General features: G+C 48.3%; 1 protein-coding gene across 7 annotated transcripts in view; it reads right to left on the bottom strand.

Annotated features, from left to right (window-relative positions):
• The window catches only part of BEND7 (BEN domain containing 7), a 76,825-nt gene extending 51,801 nt beyond the window's left edge, over positions 1-25,024 (bottom strand). For 2 of the 7 annotated variants that reach the window (XM_060292623.1, XM_060292628.1), the window contains exons 1-3: positions 24,886-25,024; positions 22,556-22,639; positions 409-708 (exon numbers count right to left, since the gene is read on the bottom strand). In XM_060292623.1, coding sequence (XP_060148606.1) covers positions 409-708; positions 22,556-22,639; positions 24,886-24,946 — 445 coding nt within the window. In that variant the 5' untranslated portion in view covers positions 24,947-25,024. Of the gene's footprint in view, positions 1-408; positions 709-22,555; positions 22,640-24,365; positions 24,419-24,885 lie in introns of those variants that run through there. The other 5 variants (XM_060292597.2, XM_060292603.2, XM_060292600.2 and 2 more) reach the window with 5 other exon arrangements.
• Positions 25,025-25,474: the final 450 nt, after the last annotated feature.

The following is a 25,474-nucleotide window of genomic DNA, read 5'->3' as shown; positions in this document are numbered from 1 at the left end:
GCCTAGGCCAGGGGACGTATTAATACACTGCGTGACCAGGAAGCTTCTTTAAATGACAGAGCGGGAGGAGCTCTTTCTGCCCTAACTGTTCAGTCTTTTGTGACAATAGTATCGTTATCTCTGCAAATGATGGCTTTAAACCTCTTAAAGGGCTAAAATCTCTACCAAGAAACCAGCCCTTCTAATGGAGAACCCCCAGGTTTTCCTGCGTCTCAATTCTGGTTTTTGATGCTCTTCAACTTCTTCCTTTATGTCTTCCCGGTCTTTTAAGATAACTCAGCTAAGGCGGGTGGGCTATTAAGGGAGGGTTTAATATGTTGAACTCAAAGAACATGCTGAATATTTAGACAGAAAACACGTTGGGGCAACGGCCCCGGAAGTGTTGTGGGCATCTGATGACAGCCATACCATTGGAGCTCCCGGCGGCGTGGGACTGGCTCTGGAAGGTTCTGGAGCGGGTACCATACTGCCCTGAGAACCGCCCGCTCTGGGCTGGTAGCTCGTTCCACGCACCCCGGGAAGACGGGTGCAGGCTCGGAAGGGCCTCCACAGGGTTCAAACGCGGAGGCCACATCGAATCCAGCTCCTGGGGTTCTTCTTTCAACTTCTCCCCCTCCTTGCCCACACGCTGGTAGATCCTCCCAGCGCTGTCATTCAGTAATCTTCTCATTCCTGTAATTTGTTTTTTAATTTCCATGCTTTCGTCTCCTAATGGAAATGGGGCCAGAGATATCACTGTAAATTAGCGAAAGAAAAAATAAGCCACCACCAAACCAAACCAAAACCAAAACAAAACAAAGGCCACCCCTTCTTCCTTCTTTGGAAATGGGAATGATTACTGACTCCAGATGCAAGCCTCTCTTTTAAGAATCTTCCTTCCTCACAGGATTTTTTTTTTTTCTTTTTTGAACCAAAGTATCTGTATTGCACTGAGGGTACTTAATAAATATTACTTAAACATGATTCAAATTATACAGCTATAAAATATTTTCTATAAATAATAACACTAGAGGATGCCTAGATGTATTAGGAGCTATTTCAAACATACTATCCTCTTAAATTGTCATCAGCCAAGATCTTTACAAAGATTAAGAGAAGCAGTTTTTTTCTCTCTCTCTAATCTGGGTGTTAAAATAAAAGTCTAATGCCAGGGTATGTATACACACTCATACAGTCACTCTACTAAATGCCTGCGATTTCAACTACAAGAAAAGGAAAAGGCCCACAGAAAGTATCTATTAGGAAAAACACAGCTCTTGCAGATAAATCTGGCACATTTAATACAATCACGTTTTAACGCACCCAGCATCATATCAGCCAGGTTTCTCTGTAGCACTAACTGCACAATGAATGTAGGTATTTTGTGTTGTCTAGTTAGATATTTAGCTAATTAATATATGAAGACATTACTGAATATAAGGCAACTTTTATATACTGTTTTCAAATAAGTATCTTCAATTTTTAAAATAATAAAAATATTAACTGTCCACCATCTAACATGAGCAAACACAGAAGGAACACAGGTTTCCAAATTGACAGTTCTGCTCTGTGTGGGCATGTGCTTGAGAGGAGAAATATTTTAATTTGTAATAAAACTCTTTTCACTTCAAACACCTGCGACAATGACAATATAGAAACAATAAATCACGTTCCAGATTTTATGAGAATGAATGACCAAGCACAATTTAAGTCATGCAGAGTCAGCAGAATTTACAAGTTTCTCAAGATGTCTGGGGAACAGGGTGTGTCTGGAAGAGGTCCCAGAGGAATTCTGAAAGATAAATCTGTATGCCAGTGTGGTTGGTGTTAGTTTCAGCATCCAAAGCTAAACCTTCCTGGCTAGGTCAGCAGTGCAGTTTCGGCAAGAAGGAGCTTCCTGCCTGCAGGGTTTTTGTTCTCGGTCTTCTAGATCAAGGACGTTGCACATGCGTCCACCTGCAGCCGCTGATCTTAGCTGGCACCGGCCGGTGGCTGCCACTGCCCTCCCTCCTGGATCCCTGGCGAGAGCTGCACCGGCCAAGCCAGATGAAGACAGGCGCACGGCCTGGCTCCTGGGTCAGTGCCTGCAGCACATGAACCGTGACACATCACAGCAAAAGGGATGCTCTCTTTCCAAAGGCTCCACCTCTGCTGCGGGGACTGAATTCTATGATAAAGTGCTGTCTTGGGCGGGGAAAGAAGTCATGAGGATCCTGGAACTTTCTAAGAGCAAATCTGCTTTGTCATGACCTTAGTTTCACAGCCCTAGAAGTTGTAGCTCTGAAAATTACAAGACTGAAGCTACAGTGTGAATTCTGCACACTTGGTCTTTTCACGTGGAAGTCCAGGTTCCTCGGTGGAGGAAGGAAGGCGCAAGCATCAAGGGGGATCCTGGCTGTGGGCTGACGTTTAGAAACGCTTCTTCTAAAATCAAAACTAAAAGCAAACCACAACAACAGATCAGGACCTGGGACCGAGGAGGAAGGAAACGGGTCTGTGAAGGAGGGCAGCGGAGCTGGCTGACGTCCTGAGAAGACAGCGCACGGTCCGTCTGACTGCGGGGCATCCGAAAGCACGGAACGTAGAAGAGTGCAACAACTGCCCAAGTCAAGGAGAGGAAAGTTGAGAGATGTGGGGAAGGCTGGAAACGGGCTGGTTGCGGGGAGCTTCTTAGAGAACACACGCTGGGCGTCCCCAGGGGACAATGGGTAACTGAACTGTCCTTCCTTTAGCCAGAGAAGTCGGGAGCAGCCCTGACCATACCGCCTGGGGAAAGAGCTCCTGGAACCGGATCACAGGCTGGCTGGCGATGATGCGCTCTGCAGAGAGGGGGAGAGTATCCTCGCACAAGCACATTTGGGAGGGATGGAGCAGAGGGCCGGGGGCCGGGGAGACTTGAAGACTGAAGGTGTGGACAACAGAAAAAGCCGAGCTGCCTGCACGCACTGGGATGGAATGGGTGCGGACTGCAGGCAAGCAGGGGCACCGCAGAGGCTCAGACCACAGACGCAGGTGTGTGGGTCAGGGGACAGGCCGGGGCTGGTGCTCCCCAGACCTGGACTCGCTTCCCAACTGCGCTGACCTGCTACTTGATACAAGACAAGTCACCTGCCTTTCTCTACTTCAGCTTCCTGAACCGTAAAATGAATTCTGAACCAGACCTTGCTGGGCATAACCTAGGGAGACACAGGGCAGTCTAGGAGGGATGCAGGTTTTTCCGTTACCAAGATGTTCACAGGGCACCGAACGCCTCTAAAAGTCCTTCTCAGAAAAAGTGGGCTTGGGCTTCCCTGGTGGCGCAGTGGTTGAGAGTCCGCCTGCCGATGCAGGGGACACGGGTTCGTGCCCCGGTCCGGGAGGATCCCACATGCCGCGGAGCGGCTGGGCCCGTGAGCCATGGCCGCCGAGGCTGCGCGTCCGGAGCCTGTGCTCCGCAACGGGAGAGGCTGCAACAGTGAGAGGCCCGCGTACCGCAAAGAAAAAAATAAAGAAGGAAAGAAAAAGTGGGCTTATTCTGACTGTCACAGTGAAGCTGAGTTCTCTGATTCCAAAACAAAAACAAAAAAGGGCAGGAAGTATTAAGAGATTGAGATGCGAAGCACTAGTTGACCTCTCTTTGTCTTTCCAGTTTTAAGGCAATGTCTTCTCCACGTATAAATGTCAGGAAAAGGAAGCTCTAAAGAAGCAGGATTCCCTAAGGAAACCTGTGCACTTTCCTGATTCCTTTCCAAACCTATGCCTTTACTGATGTTTACCCGCAAGGGGCTGCATCTTTTTAGAAAAGACAAAACAGTAAGAAATCTTACTGACATGGGTCCATGCTATGTGGCTGCCTTATAGGTAAAACAGCCTTAAATGAAAAACGTTTTGAGCGCTTACTGACTAGACTCCTTTGGACAAGGTCTACAAAAGATAGTAGGCTGGATTCTACCCTTTGCTGAACCTCAAGACTCTACAAGATCACTTTCCTTTACGTAAAGAATTTATATAATACATACAGAGTCTTGCAACACACAAGTCACCATACAGGATCTCCGTTAACTTGGCCAGGAGAGAAAGATATACTACGCAGAACACGATTATTCATGGTTTGGGGTATTAAAGGAAAAAAAGACGGTAATGCCCAAACACAGAGTGAGCTGACGTGCGTAAACATTGTGTGTCCGTTTCTATGTGCCTTCTTTTCACGAGGAGCAGTCACCATATCTTGGCCCTAAAAATTAACTGGTGTTGACATGCAGTAGGCATTCCGTATACCTTTCTTAAGTAAATGAAAGAAATGTTCTATCAAAAGCAGAGTGAAGTCCAGTAGAATTAAATGTGATCCTAAGGTTATACACAAACAATATATTAATAGGATGGACTGAAAAAGTACCAGAAATAAATCATTCCATAAATATTTATCAAGCATCTCCTGGGCCCCAGAGATACAAAAATCGTCTTGTCCAAATTGAAAGGTACTCCCCCTCCAAACCTCTCAACATCTTCTACCCAAATCCCTTTATACTGGTTTGTTGTTCTAAGAAATGGTCCTGATTCTCCCCAGCCTGCTGGCCCTATGCCTCTTTTAACTCTGTGCCCCCGGAACTCCAGGTAGCAGATTGCCCCACGATCTGCAGATGCCTCTGCTTCCTTGCTAGAGATAAAAATCAGCTCTTCTCTGAGGTCCCTGCCTCCCTGCAGCCCCTCATGAAAATTATTCACCTCCCATTCCCTCAGGGCTGGGGACGGTGCCCCCCCCCCGCCGCAAACATCACTCTTCTGGCCCCAGACAGAAGCTCACTGTTGTCTGAGTTGATGCCACAGCTGTATCACCTCCCACCCTTCTTCCTGAACAGCAGTCTGTGTGCCGGGTCTGTGTGCCGGGAGTTTAAGGCTCATAAAGAGAAGTGGCAGGTGATGAAGTGGAGATGTACAGTGAGGTCATCCCAGTAAGGTACCAGGTTATGGAAGAAAAATTTTGCGCTGGAGATAACTGGGTAGTTATCTCTGGGTAGTTTAAAATTCATTACCTGTTTTAACATAAGGATGGTAAATAACCAGACCTTTCCTTTAGAAAGACAAATCTGGCAAAACTATGGTGAAAGTGGTGTGGGCAGGGGAAACCAGCCAGCGGGTTGTTGCTAAAGGCTATGTGAGTGACCGTGCCAGTCTGTACCAGTACTGGGGGATGGGACTGGAGAGATAAGATGGAAAGAGAGACATTTAAGAAGGTTCCCCAGAGAGACTTGGTGATTCACTGGATGTGGGGATGGGGGCGGGATGTGAAGGAGGATCAATTAAAGATAACTCCAAGGTTTCTAGTTTGGGGGACTGGATGGATGCTAACACCAGTCAGAGAATTAGAAGGGTGCAGCAAAGTGGCGATACGATGAGGCTAGTTTTGACAAAGGCAGCTTAGGTAATCGGCAGGCAGTTGGAAATGTACATGAAGCTGACGATGAAGCAATGCTCCTGAACTATTCCCGTAGTAGCAGCAGCGAATATTACTACTAGTGGTAGCTGGCCTTCTAGACTAAGTCAGCCCCTGGGGTTCACCAACAATTCAGGGGGTGGAAGGTCATTGTATTCGGAGATACCAGATTTCCTATTAATCTAACAACGACGCAGAGAGCTCAAAACCCTCATTTCAACATTAAAAGAGCTATCACCTCATTTGTGTCCAAGCTGGGGAAGTGAGGCCATCTATGCCTCCTGGACTCCCCGTCCCCGTGGCAGGCAGCAGTCACAGCGGTTTGAACCGCGTCATCTCCAGCTCCTCACGTGCCCTGACCCACCGTCAAGTCCATCCCCAGGGTGCCACTGGGTAACTCACCTCTACCAAAGGCCCAACAGGCACTTAAAGCACGGAGGGACAGTCACCACTGCATCCAGTATGGGTCGACTCCTACTATGGTATCATGTCCAGTTTTTGGTTTGTTTGTTGGTTGGTTGGTTTTTTGGGGCCTCGGGGCTTGTGGGATCTCAGTTCCCTGACCAGGGATTGAATCCGGGCCACGGCAGTGAAAGCCTGGAATCCTAACCACTAGGCCACCAGGGAACTCCCATCATGTCCAGGTTTTGCGCTCTTTTAAAGAGCCTGTTGAGAAACTTGAGGAGAGCGTGCAAAAGTCAACGAAAAAGATGAAAGGAACAAGGAAAGGTTAAAGAAGTCAGGTAGTTTCTCTGAGAGATAAATGGCTATTGAGTGACTTAATTATCTTCAAATACACTACGAGTTATTACTGACATTGTTCTTTTTGTTTTTGTTTTTGTTTTGTTTTTGCGGTACAGGGGCCTCTCACTGCCGTGGCCTCTCCCGCTGCGGAGTACAGGCTCCGGACGCGCAGGCTCAGCGGCCATGGCTCACGGGCCCAGCCGCTCCGCGGCATGTGGGATCCTCCCGGACCGGGGCACGAACCCGCGTCCCCTGCATCGGCAGGCGGACTCTCAACCACTGCGCCACCAGGGAAGCCCGACATTGTTCTTTATCCACGAGGAAAAAGTAGACTCAAATTGTAGCTTCCAGGGAGGAGGCTGGGCAACATTATGGTCTAAAGAGCTGACCCTTCCAGTTCTAGAAACAGAGGAGGGGCATCTCAGAAGATGTGCAGGAGTGACAGTAAGAACTCTTTCTGTTTGGGATGTTGAAGAAGTTCTGGAAACAGTGGTGATGGCTGTGTGTCACTGTGGATATACGTTTCAAAAAAAAAAAAGCTTTAAAACTCCTTGCATTTTCCAGGTAACGATATGTTAAATAGAAAAACGCTGAGTTTATCAGTGAGAAATACTAAGATGACCAGGATTTATACTGAATGCTGCAAATAACTCTTCTCAAACACGAGTAGAAGTTGGCATGGAGCCATGTTGCAGAAAAGGCTGAACTACAACCTGTCAAATGACAACAGTGAGAGAAACAGCAGGAAAGAGGAGGCAGGGTCCATCAGGCCCAGGCCACGGCTCTCTTCACCACATGGCTTGACAGGTGAGCCAAAGAGGCAGGCATCTGGGGCACACTCTGCGCTCTGAGCAGACCTGGGGTTGGCATCCTCACTCCAAACCCGTGTTGGCTTGCAGATGCCAGCAGGGTCACAACTGGCCGTCCCCAGGGACCACAGCCATGTTTACCAGGGACACGCAAGCCTGGGGTTCTAACTCGGCAAGAACGGTCTGAGAAGCCCTACAGAACAGAGCGGTGGTTACCAAGTGAGCCCTTCCCTCCCCAGCAATCTGAAGTGGAACTCCCCAAAATAAAGAGGAAGCGAGCTCTACTGAAGAGAACGTGCCGGAACCCGCAGTCCTGAAACAGCCTTTGGAGTCCATTCTAGGACACAACGGGGTCTAAACGCCACTGAGAAAAGCTCTGAACAGGAGGCGTTAACCCGCCTGCGTGCTGCCACGTGCTGGAGGACCCTCCCTCCCGTTCAGCTGAAGTTTTAGGTGGAAAATAATTAAGCCGCTCAGCACGTACATGGCGTTTTCACTGAAAGGACAACGAGGTTCCTTTCAAATCTATTTAGATAATACCAGTTTCGTTCATCCATTCAATAAACATTTACTGTACTACTACTAAATATGAGATACTGTGGGAGCAGAGAGAGAAAAAGAAAAAAAATGCAAGATACGGTCTCTCCCCTGCAGGAGTTTACAGCCTAGCACGGGACCCAAATGGATGCACAATGATTCTAAGGACCCAGGGCCTCTCTCCTAACACGTGGGCAGGCGCACCAGGGCTGGAAGCCAGAGCTCTTTTTAATCAAGGCTGAGGAGGTGACACCAGGACAGGTCCCAAGACAGAATGCCATGGGTCCAGGCTGGAAAACAGGCCTTCAAAGCAGAAAGGGCAAGAAGGGCTTAAGACGGGCAAGAAGGGCCAGGGGAGCAGAGAAATGCCAGGAAATGAATCAAAATGGACTGTCACACTGCTTCTCAAACGTGTCCCTCAAAGAACATCTACAGAGGAGAATAAACTTCTATGAGAAGAAGAGAGTGCGATGATACCACTATAGCTACCCAACCAGTTCAGAGAGTTTATCTACTTCCCTCTCCCCCAAGTGTTCTTATAACATGGAAAACTTTGATTTTACAGTAAATACAACATGGCCTCCCAATACAACGTTGCTTCATCAGACATGGACTGTAATTCCAGCCACATTAAGTGGGTAGGTCAGAAGCCACCACTTCAAGTAATGTTCAGGAATACTCAAGCCAAAGAGCTAAACTCCCAAATACACGGGAGAGGTCTTATAAGTCAATGAAGAAAAGGACACGTACGGACAACGGAAAATGGGCACAGGACGTGAACGTGCAATTCACACGAGAAATAAATAGTTCAAATCTCTTAAGGTCCCTAATTATTAATGTAATGGAAGTTAAATAATGTGAAATTCTTTATCTATTAATTTGGCAAAAACTATAGATTCATAAAGCCCATTTTGGGTGAAGGTGTAGGATTACGGTCCCCTCTCATAGGCTGTTGTTGGGGGATCTTTTTGGAGGGAATTCGGCAATTCCATTCACAGGCATTTATCCTACAGAAACGTTCAGACAAGTACCCATGACACAAGTACAAGGACATTCACAGTAGCATCATTTTGCTAGGGAGACACTGGGAACCACCCAGACATCGATCAGTGAGCGTTAGATAAGTGAATTAGGGCATATCAGTACAATGAGATTACAGTATATCTTTACATGTCTGTAAAGAATGAAGTGGACGTTTTATAGTCATTTGGAAGTAAGTGAAGGATGAACCAGAAACTCCACGACGTCTGAGACCATGATTACTTCCTCCACCACTGGATAATCAGGGCCTAACTACTTGGCTCAAACTAGACACTCAACCTGTGTGGAACAGATGGAGATTTGGTTAAGCAAAACAAAAGTTACAAAACGTTATACAGGATGATTCAATTTTCCTTTTTATAACACACACACGTGTACTTTTTACACACACGTTGTTAACAGTGGTTCTCAGGACTTCCCTGGTGCCGCAGTGGATAATACTCTGCGCTCCCAATGCAGGGTTTGATCCCTGGTCAGGGAACTAAATCCCACATGCATGCCGCAACTAAGAGTTCACATGCCACAACTAAGAAGCCCGTGTGCCGCAACTAAGGAGCTGGCGAGCCGCAACTAAAGGAGCCCTGGAGCCGCAAATAAGGAGCCTGCCTACTGCTGCAGCTCAGACCCGGTGCAACCAAAAAAAAAAAACAGTGGTTATTGCTGGAGAGTGTGACTGGGACATGATTTTTTACTTTATACCTTGTTTTCAACTTTATACGTTAAAACTTTCAAAGTGGTTTTGGAATGAATATGTATTACTTTTTTGTAAGAAAAAAATAATCTGGAAGAATTATGTACCATCTTCTCCCTGTGGGAATGTAAAGCTGGGTATAAGGCAACTGGTAGAGGCAGCTTTGGACATAAAAAAATCTTCTCTAAGTCACCCAGGAAAGATGAAGCTGGGCAGGAAGGGGAAGTAGGTGGCCAGAGACGGCAGCAAAAGAAGGTCAAGGAAGGAGGGGCCGGGGTGGGGCATATTTTGCAACCCCTGGGATATAGGCCTAAGATGACTTTCTTTTGGAGCTCATTACAAGCCATGTATTTTTTTTAATTTAGTTAATTATTTATTTTTGGCTGTGTTGGGTCTTCGTTTCTGTGCGAGGGCTTTCTCTAGTTGCGGCGAGCGGGGGCCACTCCCCATCGCGGTGCGCAGGCCTCTCACTGTCGCGGCCTCTCTTGTTGCGGAGCACAGGCTCCAGACGCGCAGGCTCAGTAGTTGTGGCTCACGGGCCTAGTTGCTCCGCGGCATGTGGGACCTTCCCAGACCAGGGCTCGAACCCGTGTCCCCTGCATTGGCTGGCAGATTCTCAACCACTGCACCACCAGGGAAGCCCAAGCCACGTATTTTTTAAAGGAATTTGGACGTACTTCGGGGGAAAAGTGTTAAAGCTACCATTTATGGAGCACTTAGTATGCACCAGGCCCTCTGGCGAGCATGCTGCCTACACTTAGTCCTGATCACAAAGCTAAGAGGTTTGGATGTTATGAATACATCTTACCCAGGAGAAAACAGAGGCTTTCAGTTTAGAAATTAGAGACCCACCACACTCCAAGGTCCATGAGCCTCACTGCTCTATTAAGACGCTCGGGAAACGAACTAGCTGGATGGCAGGAAGGGCTCCATCCACAAAACAGTCCCTCTGTGTGGCATCCAGGAAGCTGTTGTGACCTGCGCTGGGCGCTGTTTGAACTAGTCAGCACCTTAACCCCCTACTTATCTTAATACACATGGTGGAAACAATGAAACCTTTGGACCAAGCTATGTTTATGGAGTCCAACTTACTTGTACTGTTTCAAACTAAAAGAAGACGGCTCAGACGTGTCCTATAAATTCAAAACATGGTTCATGTGAGTCCTGTTGGTTCTACAAAAGCCAAATATTTTAACTTGGAAAAAGGAGAATAAGAATTTTTTTGTGTTCATGGTTCTGTGAAACATAAAGCAAAAGTCTTCGAAGGCTGACAGTACACACAGGAAAAATATAACAAGATTGTAGATCAAGGGCTGCTTCCATTTTCCTAGAGTAGCATAACCAAAATCTTGCCTTCATTCAATATGACAGAAAATGTTCATAATTTACTGTCTGGAAACAGACAATCCTTTTCAATATAATCTGAAATCTTGACCCTCTGCTCTACTGTACAGAAAACTCAAAAAGAATGCTAGTACAGAAGTACACATCCCCCCTCCTGACTGAGATGTTAATTCACATATTTACACCGTGGGTCAGTTAAGGATGAACAAGGTTATGGACTGGCGGTATTATATTTCTTCAGTCATTTAAAGTTTTAAAAATATTCCAACTTAAATACACATGCTGTCATACAGTTTCATCTTCAATGTAAATAATGTTAATGATGATGAAAACGGATCACATTCACAGCACCTTTCTCTTCCAAGAATCTCAAGAAACTCTGATGACTTTGGGCCCAAAGGCACCTGGAGGTTGGCAGTGGTCACCTTCCCTGCGTGAGGCCAAGGGGAAATCTCCAGGGGTGAGGCAACCGCAACTTCAATCAGAGGCTTCCAAACTTTTTTGATTGTGACTCACAGCAAGAAAACCAAAGTTTCACAAATGTATCCTTCCTGCACGCAAGACACTCTGATATTTTCTATCTCTCTTCTTCTTCTTGTTCCTGTTGGTGACAATCTGCTAAATTGACTTGACCACGCACTTACAGGTCACGGCCACTGCCTTAAATGCCAAGTTTCCCCGGGGCCTTTCCACACACTTCCTGGATCCCCCAGCCTCTCTCTGGTTCCAGCGACCATCTGTCTGCGGGAGCCCCGATCCCACTTCGGGGCTCCAGGCCACATATCCAATTGCCCACTGGACGGCTCCACTTGCACATTTCAAGAGCAACCTTAAAATCACATCCAAAAATGTATTTTATGATGACGATCCCCGAGCCTTAATAAATAGCACCAACCCGCTGTCCAAGCCAGAAACCTGGGCCTCATTTCCCATCCCTCCCCTCTCACAGCCAATTAATCACCGAGTCCTGCTTATTATAACTTCTAGATTGCTCTTCAGTCCTTCCACTCGCCTCCCATTACCACCTGATGGGGCTACGGCCAAAAGCCCTCAGCACTGCTCCCCGCCCAGACATGTCCATCCTGAAGCCAGGGTGATCTTTCAGAAATGCAAACCGCATCACGTCGTGGCCTGCCTCGGTGGGATGCCGGCCACCTGGGGATGGGGGCCAGCGCTCGCGCTGGGGGCCCGTCCAGCCTTGGCTACTGCCACGTCTCGCCTTGTTCTAGATGGCGGCTCTGGGGTCTTGACACACAGTAGAATCACCTGGACAACTGTGACAGAATACCAGCGCCCAGGCCTCGCTTCAGGACAATTAAATCCGAATCCCGTTAGCGACTGTCCTGGACGGCCAGAGGGCTCCCTGCGTCAGCTCTAAGGAAGGTCTTCGGCTCTGGGGGCCCTGTCATTTCCTGGCCGACTCACAGCCTCGGCCCCATCCCCATACTTACTCTTCAGGTCTTTCTCTGCTTAAATGTCCTCTTCTCAAGGGTCACATCCCTTAACTCCCCAGGTGAGGTCCCCTGGTTCTGTGTTCCTGTCACACCCTAGTGGGCTGTCAAATCTCCTAGCCTGGCACCAGGGGCTGCTCAATAAAGACCTACCAATGGATACAGGAATGGGTTAATTCTAGTATCAGCTATGCTGGGACGCTACTGTTGAGGAAAGCTGCGGAAAAAGAAACCCCCAAACACTACTGATGTACAAGGCGTCAACCAACATCTGTGACGGAAGTTCTCCCTGTTTCCGTGGGGTGTGGGGTTTGCAAGATGAGGCCACTTGGTGCCTAGAGTCAATCGTGTCTTTTAGGCAAGCTCTCCCAAGGGAACGCGTCTCATCCTCAGCGCCTTCCTAGTTTATCGAAGACGACAGACAGGGCACCGTTTCCCCCATTTCACAAAGGATAAGACTGAGTTACCCAAAATGACCAAAGGGAACCAGAGGAAGATGGATTAGGTCTGGGCCCCTCACGGCTGCACTGCTCCGGCTTTCAGGGCGGAGTTAAACAGCTCACAGGGCTCTCTGGAGCCCCCATTCCCGCAGTAAGCGCTGCTCCGCCGTATTTCACACGATGCTTATTAAGGTGCCCATTAAAGTCTTGCTGGTAATTGAAAAAATTATATACGTGTGAGGAGGGTGAGTTAATGTTCACAGAAGAACCTTTACTTTTGCACCTCCTGACTTCTTCCTTTCAAGATGTGCCTTAGGGCTTCCCTGGTGGCGCAGTGGTTGAGAGTCCGTCCGCCTGCCGATGCAGGGGACGCGAGTTCGTGCCCCGGTCCGGGGAGATCCCACATGCCGCGGAGCGGCTGGGCCCGTGAGCCATGGCCGCTGAGCCTGCGCGTCCGGAGCCTGTGCTCCGCAACGGGAGAGGCCACAGCACTGAGAGGCCCGCGTACCGCAAAAAAAAAAAAAAAAGATGTGCCTTAACCTTGCGTTTCCGTGGGGTTCTTTATACTTTATGTGTGGGTGTCAAGTCACGTTTGAGATATAATTCCTTTAGCCATACAAGCAACTTCGTAGGCTATTATGTTGCATCAACTTTTTCTATAAAAATAGATTGTTCAGGATATTATTCCTGGAACAGAATAAAATTCTTGGAATTACGGAGTAACTTACATACCACTGTTCCAAGAACACATTACTTATTTTATCATGACAAAGTCAAGTTATTAATCTTCTGGCTTCCATTTCGACAATGAGAAATTCTGTGAGATGCACAGCACACACCTGCATTACATTTCAGTTCAACTTTATATCATCCATGAACATCTCTGTTTTGGACACCTCGTCCAAACAAATGCTCACAGAATACTCTATGTAGCATTCCATTTTCTGAAACTATAAAAGTCCCTTGCTGTTAATTACAGAGACAAACGTCTCATCACACATTTGGTTACCAGATAGCAATAATCAGTTTTCTCCATTAACCTTTCAGATATAAAATTTGATTTCTAAGTTAAAAAAAAAAATGTTGTAAAACCCTTGGAATTCAAATACCACAGTATATATTTGTACACGCTCGGAAAAAAATACAACACCAAGAAAACCATCTTATGGATTCTTATTTACAAGGATACTGATTGTCTGGAATCTCGAAAGAAAATCTGTCTAAACTTCTTAATGGTTTTAAAATATATGATCAAATATGCCGGCAATAAGCTGTCCTTTGTGCGGAAAGGAGGCACAGTAACCTGACCTTGAACGGAATGTGCCCTTTGATCTCTCTCTTCTTGGGATGGTGATGCAGCTGAACTGGTCCATCACAGCCTCTGTCATTTGTTATCCCCCTTCATACGGGCATCTGAGAGAGAACGGCGAGGGAAGGGCATCCAGTCCATGGCAATGCAGTAGTTTTTCTCCACTCAAAGCTGAAGGACCCCACACCCCTGGCCTGCTAAGGACCGCGCTCTGGCCCGCATGTGCTGGGGCCAGTCCTGATCATCACAATGACTGGGTGAGACGCTCCCGACCCGCCAACATTCAGAGGGTGAGACCTAGACCTCCTTCCACGCACAGGACAGTCCTGCCCAAGAAAACCGTCTCGGCTCAACACACTGTCCCACTCGGATCAGCTAATAACTGGCGGCAAACTACGTTTTAACATGTCTTAACAGGGTCCTCATTCATTTATCCAAAATTAGCGATCGAGAGCCTACTTGGTGCCAGGTATCGTGCACTGGGAACACAGGAAGCTTGAAGTCTCGCCCTGCAGGAATTCAAGCTGAGACTCAAGGGGTCAACAGAGGATCTCATGGGCAAGGCAGTTAGTAGAGGTGGTTGTAGGCTGGGAGCAGCAGAGCAGATGCCAAGCCCACGGCACTGCAGTATCCCAGGGGCACCTTCACACCGTGCAGCTTAAGCCTGCGAGGCCCTGGGGGCGGGGGCTGGGATACACACAAGGGCGTCCTATTCCCAAGTTCAACTTTAAAAGGGGGGCCTGGGGACTTCCCTGGTGGTCCAGTGGTTAAGACTCCTCACTTCCACTGCAGGGGGCGCAGGTTCGATCCCTGGTCCAGGAACTAAGATCCCACAAGTCATGTGGCTCGGCCAAAAATAAAGAAAGAAATAAAAGGGGGCCTGCTGTTAACCTAGTAAGAAAGGGGAAAAAAATGTGTAATGAAAAGTAACTGTTCCATTGTCAGTGTTGGTGTATGTTACTCCTGCCATGTGAGGTCCAGGTAGCTACTAAGGAGGATGTGTAGATTTTCACCTCGTGCAGCCAGGATGGGAGCTGGGAGGTAAAAGAGGTGAATGATAAAGCTTCAAGATGGCTGATCTCGCTACTTTATTTTTAATTTGAAATCGGGCTCCTGGCACACTCGTCAAGCATCCTTGGATGTTTGTGATGTGACCAGTGTGGTGCTGGGCGTTGGGGACACAGAGATGACCGTGAGGGAGTTTCCAACCCGGGGGGGCGATACAGAAGTAAACTGGCAGTGCCTTCGCTTTGGTAGAGATGCTGTGGAAGGAGAGGGGAGGGGGAAATCAGAGAAGACTGCCTGGAGGAAGTCAACTTGGAGCCTTTAGGGATAAGACAGCCAAGCAAAGCGAAGGGAGCATGGTGCAGGTGCGGGGTTGCCAGCAGAGGAGGTGGTCCGTGCAGCCACCAAGGCGAAGAGGTAAAGAGGGGAAGTGAGGCCGCTGCAGGAATGGGAAGTGGTTTGGTGGGAAGGGCAGTGTCAGGAATAAGCTTGAGGCAGGCAGGTGGCAGCTCGTGCAGGGTCTTATCTGTCATCTGGGTCCTAATCTGAAAGCCACAGACAACCAGAGGTTCAGGCAAGGGGGCGACTCTCCAGGGGCCCTCCATGCGCCCCCTGCCTCAGTCACCATAGGTCCCGGCATGCATCCTGCTACTGCACTAACATTCCTTCCCAGGTAGTGTTCTCTCCAAGAATCTGTTACTTTCAAGAATAACAGACTTGTTGCATAAACGTCCTAGATCTATTTTCAACTTTGAGATGCAAAACCCACTGTTCCGGAGTCTTTCTTTCACCTTATGGATGGCCGGGCTCTTTTCCTCCAAAAGGAAACATCCATATTCCCATGGGAACCAGGGAAGCTAAACTGTTAAAGACATCTTCTTAGATTCTGTTCCTCATGAAGATTTCTTTGTTTCAGCGATGCGGTCGTGATCGTTACTGGAAAAGCCAACTCTCACAACGCATCACACGTTTCACTTATACGGCGGTTGCTGACCCACACCGAGCTCTTACGAGAAACAGAAAGACAGGTGCATGCAGTTGTGTGATGGGGCTGGGGCAGGGTTCCCAAACGGGCCATTCACCAAGGTCTGCTGCTACTTAATGCATGGATTTTCTTAAATCCAGGTAGGTAAACTTACTGCAGGTGGAGAACCAGACAATCAGTTCTAAACATGGGCTTACAAACAGGACAGGACAGTCCTCAGCCCCTTTATAAAGGTGTCCCAAAATCACAGCGGAGTACGGAGCCAGCAGAACATATGTTATTTTTCAGTTTGGGTTTGCAACATGCCGCTGCTTTCATATGCGAGCTCCTCTCCTTTTTGGTCTTTTCTAGATTTGAAAAAAATATTATATTTCGAGTTGTCTCTTACCCATCAACAACAGAAATCCCCAATTTCTACGCTAGCTTAGTACATGACCAAAGCTTCTTCAGTTAAATGAGGCATATCTTTGGTTTGCTAACTGTCTCTAAAATCTCAAGACGGTAGTATATTTTATTTATTTATTTATTTATTTTTGGCTGAGTTGGGTCTTTGTTGCTGTGCACGGGCTTTCTCTAGTTGCGTCGAGTGGGGGCTACTCTTTGCTGTGGTGCACGGGCTTCTCATTGCAGTGGCTTCTCTTGTTGCGGAACACCAGCTCTAGGCGTGCGTGCTTCAGTAGTTGAGGCACGGGGGCTCAGTAGTTGTGGCTCGCAGGCTCTAGAGCGCAGGCTCAGTAGTTGTGGCGCATGGGCTTAGTTGCTCCTCGTCATGTGGGATCTTCCCGGACCAGGGATTGAACCCCTGTCCCCTGCATTGGCAGGCGGATTCTTAACCACTGCGCCACCAGGGAAGCCCACGGTAGAATATTTTAAAGCAAATCTTCAGAGTCCTACGCAACCGTATCCAGTATACTCATGCAATGAGATAACGCAGATTTGAGTACCAATAATTTGGGTACCTACTGTGATCCAACAAAATGCTGTGCTAAGTGGTCTAAAGGATTCAAGACAGAATCCAGGTCCCACTTGCTCTGTGATCCTCCAATGTACATGAGGAGAGATGGGGCAAAAACGACCACAATTCAACGTGGGAAGTGTTTGGGGTGACCTGGAGCACAGCAAAGGCACGTACAAAAATGAGGAACTACTAGGCAGTCCATGGTAAGTGCTGTGGGAGAGCGGTGTTCCTGTTCAGTGCTGAGGTGTCCAAGAAGAAAGCATAACCTCTGAGTCAGAGGAGAAGGGAGAAGGGGATAAACATAAGAATACAGCATTTTCTAGTTTGAAAAAGTGTTTCACCGTATAGGACGTCCTGCGTGCTGTCAGGGCATCTGATGAGGGGCTCAGGACCACCACCAGTATTGCATTATGGAAGATAAAGGAAACCCTCCAGAGTCTTGTCCGAGGTGTGCTGAGCTGTTAACCTGAGATTCAAGCTGGGGTTTTCCGACCTTGGTGGATGTTAAACAAACCTTAGTTCCTCTCTTCCTAAATGGGTCCCGGGCTTCCCCGCGCCCAAGCCTCTGGCCGCCCCCCTTTCCTTCTACCTGTGGTGGGGCCCCCTTTCTCACCTGGAAGTCCTACTTTGCTGGGGGTGGGCAATTGGGTTCCAGGGAGGTAAGTTACATCAAAGTCGAAGATGGTGATGCAGTTTAGGGGCAGACTGTGGATACTCAAGACTCAGTTAAGGGATTTCACCTTGACCCTAGAATCCACGAGAAGGCACTTAAGTCTCTGAGCAGGGGAGAGAATAATGAATTACATACTAAGATCAGCTCGTGTGGGCAGAAGGGGACGGGGAGGACAGGCCGCTCTGGCTTAAGGAAAAGAGGACAGAACTAGATGTCAAAGCACCCGATTTAAAGCGGGGCCAGCTACTAATTCCTGTGTGACCTCAGGCAGGTCACTGTCATCTCTGAGCTCAGCTTCCCATTTGTCTAAGGGACATAACACCTACCTCATGGTGTGGTTATGATATGAACTCAGTGATTAATGGAAGTATGAGACAGGCCTAGCAGCAAATGCTCCAGAACTTCAGGCAATAAAGTAAGTGCTCTCCAAGGACAACTAAGTCTGCACCCACAGCTGCAGAAGCACAGGTACTTATGTGCACTTACACTGAAAGAAGCCATCAGTGTTTAGGTCTCCTCAAGAGGCTCTCAAATCGGACTTTGCTTGCTCTTGTTTTTGAAGCCATTTTTGGACCCACGGTAGAACCAGGTACGCTTTCAGCGCCGCAGGAATTCTCGGAAACCGTCTGGACGAGAGGCTGTTACACAGTGGTGAGGGCACCCTGACAGTTCTGCAGAGGCTGGCAGAGGAGGGCAGGACATGGGACAAGGTGCTCTGGGCTTCTTCCGCCTGCTCCTGGCTGCCCCACTCCCCTTCCACTTCTGTACATATTGGGGTCCCAGCCAGGAGTTCATTTGAACGAGCCTTTCCCGTGCTTAAGGGCATGGTTTTGGAGACAGACAGACCCTGGTTTGTATCCTGGTTCTGTCACTGAGTTGCTTTGTGAAATCCTCAAATTCCTCATCTGTGAAGTGGAAATAATCATATCTTTTATGGGACAAATAATGGGGTAACAAAGTTCTTAGCATGGGGACTCCTGGGGAGGTCCAGTAGTTAGGACTCGGTGCTTTCACTGCCGCCGTGGTCCCAGGTTCAATCCCTGACCAGGGAACTAAGATCCCGCAAGCCGTGCAGTGCGGCCAAAAAAACCAAAGCTCTTAGCATGGTACCCGACACACAGCAAACTCGATGAATGACACCTACTCTTGTTGGCTGCATTTCCAACCCAAAGAGAATTTCGAGACTCTGGGGACCCTGGTAGAGGCCGCTGTCATCAAGAAAGCCATTGAAAAGAGATTCAAAGTATCAGAGACCTACACCCTGCTCGCTTGGCTTGGCGGCCGCACCCTGAGCTTCAGCTTCTGAAAGTTGTGTCACAGACTTTATATTAAAAAGAACAACGAGCTAGACCAGGGCCCGACGCGTATTTGGAGTGCAAGAAATATCTGAATGAATAAATGGACCACACACCTGAAAAACAGACATGCTTCCTATTTATCTATTACAATAGTAAATCTAGAACAAAATCCAAATATAAAAGATTTGATGGAATGTTTGTATTATAGTTATGAAGAGTAAGTTCATTGTCGCATTAAAATACTTCCTAAAAGTGCCCTGCTGCCGGCTGAGGCCTCTCCGATGATCCCTGGGATTTGCCTGGCTCAACCAGGCGGAGGCAAAAGATCTTTGGATAGGAGACCTGGGTTTACTCCAGGTTCTGCTCCTTAGGAGCAAGTCACTTGAGCTTCAGTTTCTTCCTCTGGGGAATGGGAATAACAACACTGCCCAGGCTACCGCACGGGTCCACCGTAAAGTCGTGGGACGACAGATGCGCCCGCACTGTCCAAACGACAAAGTGCACCTGGCCCTTAAAGTCCGATGACAGCGATGCTCGGCTCTCTACCGAGACTCACATCACCCCTCCCACCTGGAATCTTCTCCAACTCCCCTCTGCCTACCCAAATCCTCCCCTGGTTCGAGATCTCCCCCTTCCAGAGCTTTCCACCCGACCCTGACTGTGACCCTTCCCTCCCAGCTCTGCTTTTGCTCATCGCCCTGAAGGTTCACGTCTGCAATTTATCATGCACACACGCTGTGCGTGCTGTGGGGTGTTTCCAGCTCAGGGGGACCTGCGTGGGGTCCCGGCTGTGGCGCTTGTCCCTTGGGAGACCCGTGGCAGCCCACCTGACACCTCTCAGTCTCATCTACAAAACAGGGATGGCGATAACGCTCACAGATGTGCTCTGAGGAGTAAATGAGATCCTTCACGTCAAGTACTGGACTCAATGCCGGGCACAGAGCAAGCACTCAGACAACCGCAGCTGTTACGGGTGACCGAATTTCGCTCCTTCGCTGTGTCCTGAATTTGTCCTATCACCCCAACTGGATTTTAATCCTTGAGAGCAGGGTCCCTGTCCTATCCACTTCTTTGGTTTCCCCTGACCCCACTGCCACTCTAGAAAAGTGCTGAGTTCGTCATGTATTCTCAAAAAAACACCTGTTGAATTGATCAAAACGAATTAAGTTGTTTTTCTCCAAAATAGTGACCCCATCTTTATAGTGGCCCATCACGGCCAACCTGACAAAGCCAATGGCCGCAGGGTAAAGTAACCTCTTCGGATCCCGTTATCAAGTTAAAAATGAGTGAGGAACGCCCAAAGCGCTCAGGCAAGCCATTCACACCATTGAGCTATCCTACCTCGCTGGATGTGCTGCCTGAATCAACAGCCTGAAAATATTCTAGGAAACGGATTTGAGGTGGGAACCTCTGCCAGATTCTGGAGCGTTCTCTTCCCCTGAGACATGAACTGTAATCTTATAGGCGCAGATAGTATCCAAGATGACACATATGTACGTGTGAACACAGAAAATCCCGTACAGCATCCCGAGGGCCATGTGTGAGGAATGCGTTATAGGTGAAACAGTTCTGCTATTTTGCTAACAGACTCCCTTGGATGTCACGGACCTCACGCAGAATTCTACGCCATAATGAGTAATATTATGGGTAGACTCAAGCCATTTACGAAACAAACATGATTTACATTTGTGAATAAGAACTATTAGCTAAATAAAAGTCCACTGTATTACACTGTCAACAACAGAATTCTGATTCTCATATGCTATCAGTAACTATTCTCAATTACTCTAGATATCAGGTTTGTGTCATCGTTTGCTCTTCCACTTTTTTTCTTTTCCAAACTGACCTGAAGATCACAAAAGAGAAATGTTCTTTGGGAACCATATCACACTTTTCCCAGAATGAGCAGAAGACTGAGAATAACCCAGGCATTTTATGCTGGTCCATCTTTTGTCTCTTGATGTCAAAGGCCTCCCTGACCAACAACTGAGAAACTTATCCCAAGCCTGGCCTTTCACTGATGTTCTCTTATCTTCCTGGACTCGAGCTAGGAAAAACGAAGCCAGCCCTGCCCCGTGGAGAGTTTACCTTTTACCGAATTCCGAGCGCTAGCATCTTCCCGCTCTGCATCCTTCACTCTCTCGTACCCAGAATCCACCTACTGTAGAGCGCCCTCACCATTTTTCAAGTAGGGAGCAGAAAGGGGGGGAAAGCCTGCTTTGTTGGAGATGAACGAAACCAAGGATGTGATGTTCTTTTTTATGTTAAATGTACGTTTTTCTACTAATAGGCAAGTTCTTCATTTCAAATGGTTAGATTGGGTGGTGCTTTGATATATAGAATTTCCAACCGATTGAGTTTAGGGAACTGAAAATACAGGATTCTGAGTAAGCTGAAGGAACTGAAGAGAGTACAATCCAGGAATATGCTCCCGCTGGGTCTTAGCGTTTCGCTTGACTGTGAACGTTTTGGGTTCTAGACCTCTGAACAGTAAACAGGTGTTAAGAACAGTGCTGGCCTCAGTCATGCTCTCTGCCCGGATGGAAAGATTCGCGTGCCTCTGGTGCTCACTTGTGGAAGAAATGCCATTATTTCCCTCCTCTTTTACCTCTACTCATTATCTGTTTGACTTCTTGGTCCTTTGCAACCCACCCTTTCTCTTCCTCAAAGCAAAAGAGTGAGAACGCCCCACTGCCTGGCTTCCTCGTTGTTTTAACTGGCAGTACATTGGGTCTGAGCACACATCCTGCTTCCTTAAGACCTATCAACTCTCCCCAGAGATACGGCCATTCTGGCCCTTGCTTTCAATGGCTCTTGCCAGGACCGTCTCCCGTGTTGTTTCCTCGTGTGCGGCACCCGGCTCTCACCCTGCCCCTGGGGCTCGAGGAGGTATTGGGGATGGGCAAGGTGAAGGCCAAGCGCCATGATGTACCCTCCACTCCAACCTCACGGGTACTTCATTCTTCGTGGCAAAACCCTAAATCGTTTAATTTGGGGCTCATGGTCTGCAAATAACAAACTGCACAGGCAAGGCCCCTCAGGTACAGTATGTGCACCAACAACCACACTTGGAGAGAGGGGCATCGTCTTGGGGGACCTACTTATCCATCACGCAGCTACTCTTGTCGGATGGCCTCCAAGATGCTGCTTGGCTCTGCTTGGCCCTGGGGTGAGCTGGGAAGGAGGGTGGGGAGAGCAAAGTGTGGCTCTTCTCTCTGACCACCGATGCTGGTGTGAAATGAAAACAAAGCCAGACAGATGAGAAGCGGCTCCGTGATCGCTAGTCCTATCGAGAGGTGGTTCGGCGGACAATCACACTTTTCTCTTCCTTCCGCTTTTTGGCTGGAGAGTTAATTTAATTTTGTCGTGGCAGGATTAGCAACCAGGCCACAGAGGTGAAGGGACATTATCGTCAGACAGCATATTAATCCTCTGTCCCACCCAAGGCAGAGGCAGAACCAAACAAATAGCAGCTTCTTGGAAATTGAATTTCTGTTACCCAGATGTCAAAGATGTAATACCCCAATTACACAAACTACTGCCGGTGAAGCATGCCAGTGAATATGCAATGTAAATGGGGCGAACGCAGAGCCACAGAACTGCACGGTCAGCACCTGGCTCTGGGTGTGAGTGATAATTAGCACTGTGTGTAGACACTAATAAACATTTATGTCTGAAATTACAACTTTTAGCAATGTTAATGAGGGATATATTGGCAATCCGTAAAAGAAAAGGTCTTGAAAAGAATGTCAGACATGAAGCAATGGTAGACATTTCCCATTCTGGCACAATCTTTTTTTTTTTTTTTTTTTTTCCTTCTCTCTAATTGCAAATGGCCATGCTGTCTTGCTGAGAAATTCATTGACATGAGAACCTACCTAAAAAAATGGGTTGTGTCTCTTTGGCCTTCCCATTAACATCGGTGCTGAATTCTGAGATCTTACAGACCTCATGGTGATAATCTGGGGTAAGAAGACAACGAAAAATTAGAATTCTAATGACCTACAAGATGTGAATCAGCAAGAAAGGCTAGCATCTCATTATATATAGTAGGTATAAGCTATACTTTAATTTATAAATATAATTTTCGAGAACTCAGTTAATCACAGAATTTGTAGTCATGGTCATCCCTACAACTTCGCTTACTCTGGAGAAGTACACAGACTTGACATTATTACTTTGACTTTAGAAAACGTTTCTGCTTGATCACACAGTTTTCGCAGGAAATTTGGCCCACGGATGCCAATTACATACGAGGCTTCTTTTCTTCCAAATGACAAGTATGTTTACAAGGAATAGAAAGAAGCTTGCCCAATCAGAGGCCAGGGGAAGATGCCAAATTTATCTCTACAACCCATTTTCATGAGGAGATGAATAGTATGCTTTCGAGTTACCTGGTACTCTCAGTTTACCCAGAAAAACTCCAGGCTTTGAGCAGCTTACAGGCAAGCACACATGAAAAATACTGAGTTGTTATGTCAAGTATAGTATAATTTGGATAAGAAAGTGAGTCTTGCGTTCAGCTACTGCACTTTAATATGCAACCGTTTACGTTCTAAAAATGCACCTGCAGAGCAGAGAGAAAAATCAGACCCATAATTTTTTTTAAAAAAAGGAAAAAAACAAACTTGCTATGTCAGTCAAACTTTAAGACACAGTATTTTACAAGCTTCTCTATAGAGGCTACTGTGCTTTGGCAGTTGTCTGTTTCTAAAAAGTAGGATCGCTTAGGTAAGAAACTAGACGAGGTCCCTTGTTAACAGCGATTCCCTTTTTGGGGCCTTAGACCTCCCAGGACAAGGTCTACAAAACTCCTCTCACTTTTAAGATAAAGTAGTAGGTTTCCTGAGGTCATAAATAAGAAAGCAGCCTACATTCCAGAATGAATCAGATAGACCAACAGGCCAGTCAAATATGGAAGGACTTTTAAAGTACAAATGACTGAGCAATCAACACTGCTGGGGGAACAAAATGTACGTAGAGACAAGGAAAAGCCAAATATTTTGAATACGTAAAACTACTTCAGGCTTTTTTCATTAAACAGTATCCGAACTCAACAGGAGGAAACAGGAGTAGATCTCCAAAATGTCTATAATCAAACCATTTTCAGAGTAACCCAAAGCAGGCTTTACTGAATCTGCATCATAGTTAGCTCAGCTTAGCTGGAAATTGCAATCGCCCTCTAATTTTCATCAGCTTACATGGGACTTCTCCAGGTTGGTAACACAATCGCCTTGCTCTCTGCTCTGATGCCCATGCTAGATAAAACAACAGAGGACCAAAGTGGACAGGTTCTCTGGTTTGGTTCTGACTTCAAGCTGATTCAAAGGCAATACTTAAACAGGAGCATTCTAAATTCAATATTGGGACTGGTGACATGATGGGGAGAAAAAAGTCACCTGCCTCTAAGGTAACACAATGCATTTCGATTTTTTTTTACATCTGCCCTTAAGTTCTCATCGTTTTTCGAAGTCACATCAGGAAAAACAGAGACTCTTAACAAGTCACTGACCACAGGCAGGACTATTCAACTTTCCCCTCGCCTGATGAAATAAATCCAAGCCCAGAGACTGCGGTGTACACCTGTTAAATCGTCAGGGGTCGGCTGGATTTTTTTTTTTTTTAATAATATTTACCTGATGGATAAGTGATCTATTCCAAAACACCTTTCCAGGCCAAATAACGTACCCAGAAAAGACGCTGAATGTCAACAATTCTTATTTGGGCTTGGACACCTAATGAGCGTCTTTCTCCATCTTCCAAACGCCACCAGCACCTTTCTTCCTCCTCTTTGGGGGTTGGAAAACACACCGACCCCCAACCCACCACAAGCACTGGTCCGGGTTGGTGTTCGCACCGCCTGATGGAGAGGCGTCCTCCCCCACCCCGCCGCCGAGCCGCAAGAGTGGAATACCAAAGAAGGCTCTCCGCGCCCCAAGTGTCATTGTTTGCTAATTTCCTGATGTGCCCTCCGACTTGTTTACGCGGAATCACATCCTGCCTCCCCCCGGCACAACTTTCCTCGCCGCCCGGTGGCCGCAGCCCCCCCTCGGGAGGGGACCGGGGGGTCCCGGGAGCCCCGGCCCCGCGGGAGTTGGCTGCGCGGCCCGGGCGACGGGCAAGGGGCCGGGGGCTGTTTACGCGGCGCCAAGTCCTCGCTCCGCCGCCCGCACGCCCCCCGCCCGGCCCGGCCCGGCCAGCCGCTTACCTCGGCTCACCAGTTTGAAGCTCTGGGATTTCCTGCTCCGCTTCCTCTCCGAGAACTCCATGGTGCGGCGGGCAGGCGGGCGGGCAGGGCAGGGGCTGCGGCCGGGAGCGGCCAGCCGGCCGGGCGGAGGGACGGAGGGAGCGGCGGCCGAGGCGGCGGCGGCGGCGCTGGCTCTTGTCACCCGGCAGCGGGAGCGCGGGGACCTAGGTCCGTCTCTTGGATCCGCAGGGGGGAGGCACAGGCAAGGGAAAAACCACTCGAGCCCGCCGGGGGCTGCGGCCGGCGGGGCCCGGCGGGAGGCGCTCTCCCGGGAGAAGTTGCCCCCTCCTGGCCGCCGCTCAGCGCGCCCCCCGACCCCGGCTCATCCCCGCTGCCGGGCGAGAAGCCGCCGGAGCCGAACTTTCCGTTGGGGAGCGAGTAGTTGGGGGCGGGGAGGGCGGGCCGGGGCTGCCGGCGCCCTGGGCGCTCGCCGCGGGTCGGCCTGGGCGCAGCTCCGGACGCGGCGGCGGCGGCAGCGGCAGCGGCAGCGGCGAGCGCGGCCCCGGGGACGCGGCGGGCGGGCTGAGGGCGGCGGCGGCGGCGGCGGCGG

The sequence above is a fragment of the Globicephala melas genome, chromosome 2, assembly GCF_963455315.2.
Source record: "Globicephala melas chromosome 2, mGloMel1.2, whole genome shotgun sequence".
NCBI lineage: Eukaryota > Metazoa > Chordata > Mammalia > Artiodactyla > Delphinidae > Globicephala > Globicephala melas.
The sequence above is the reverse complement of the archived record's forward strand: the minus strand, read 5'-3'. Positions and strand labels throughout refer to the sequence as shown.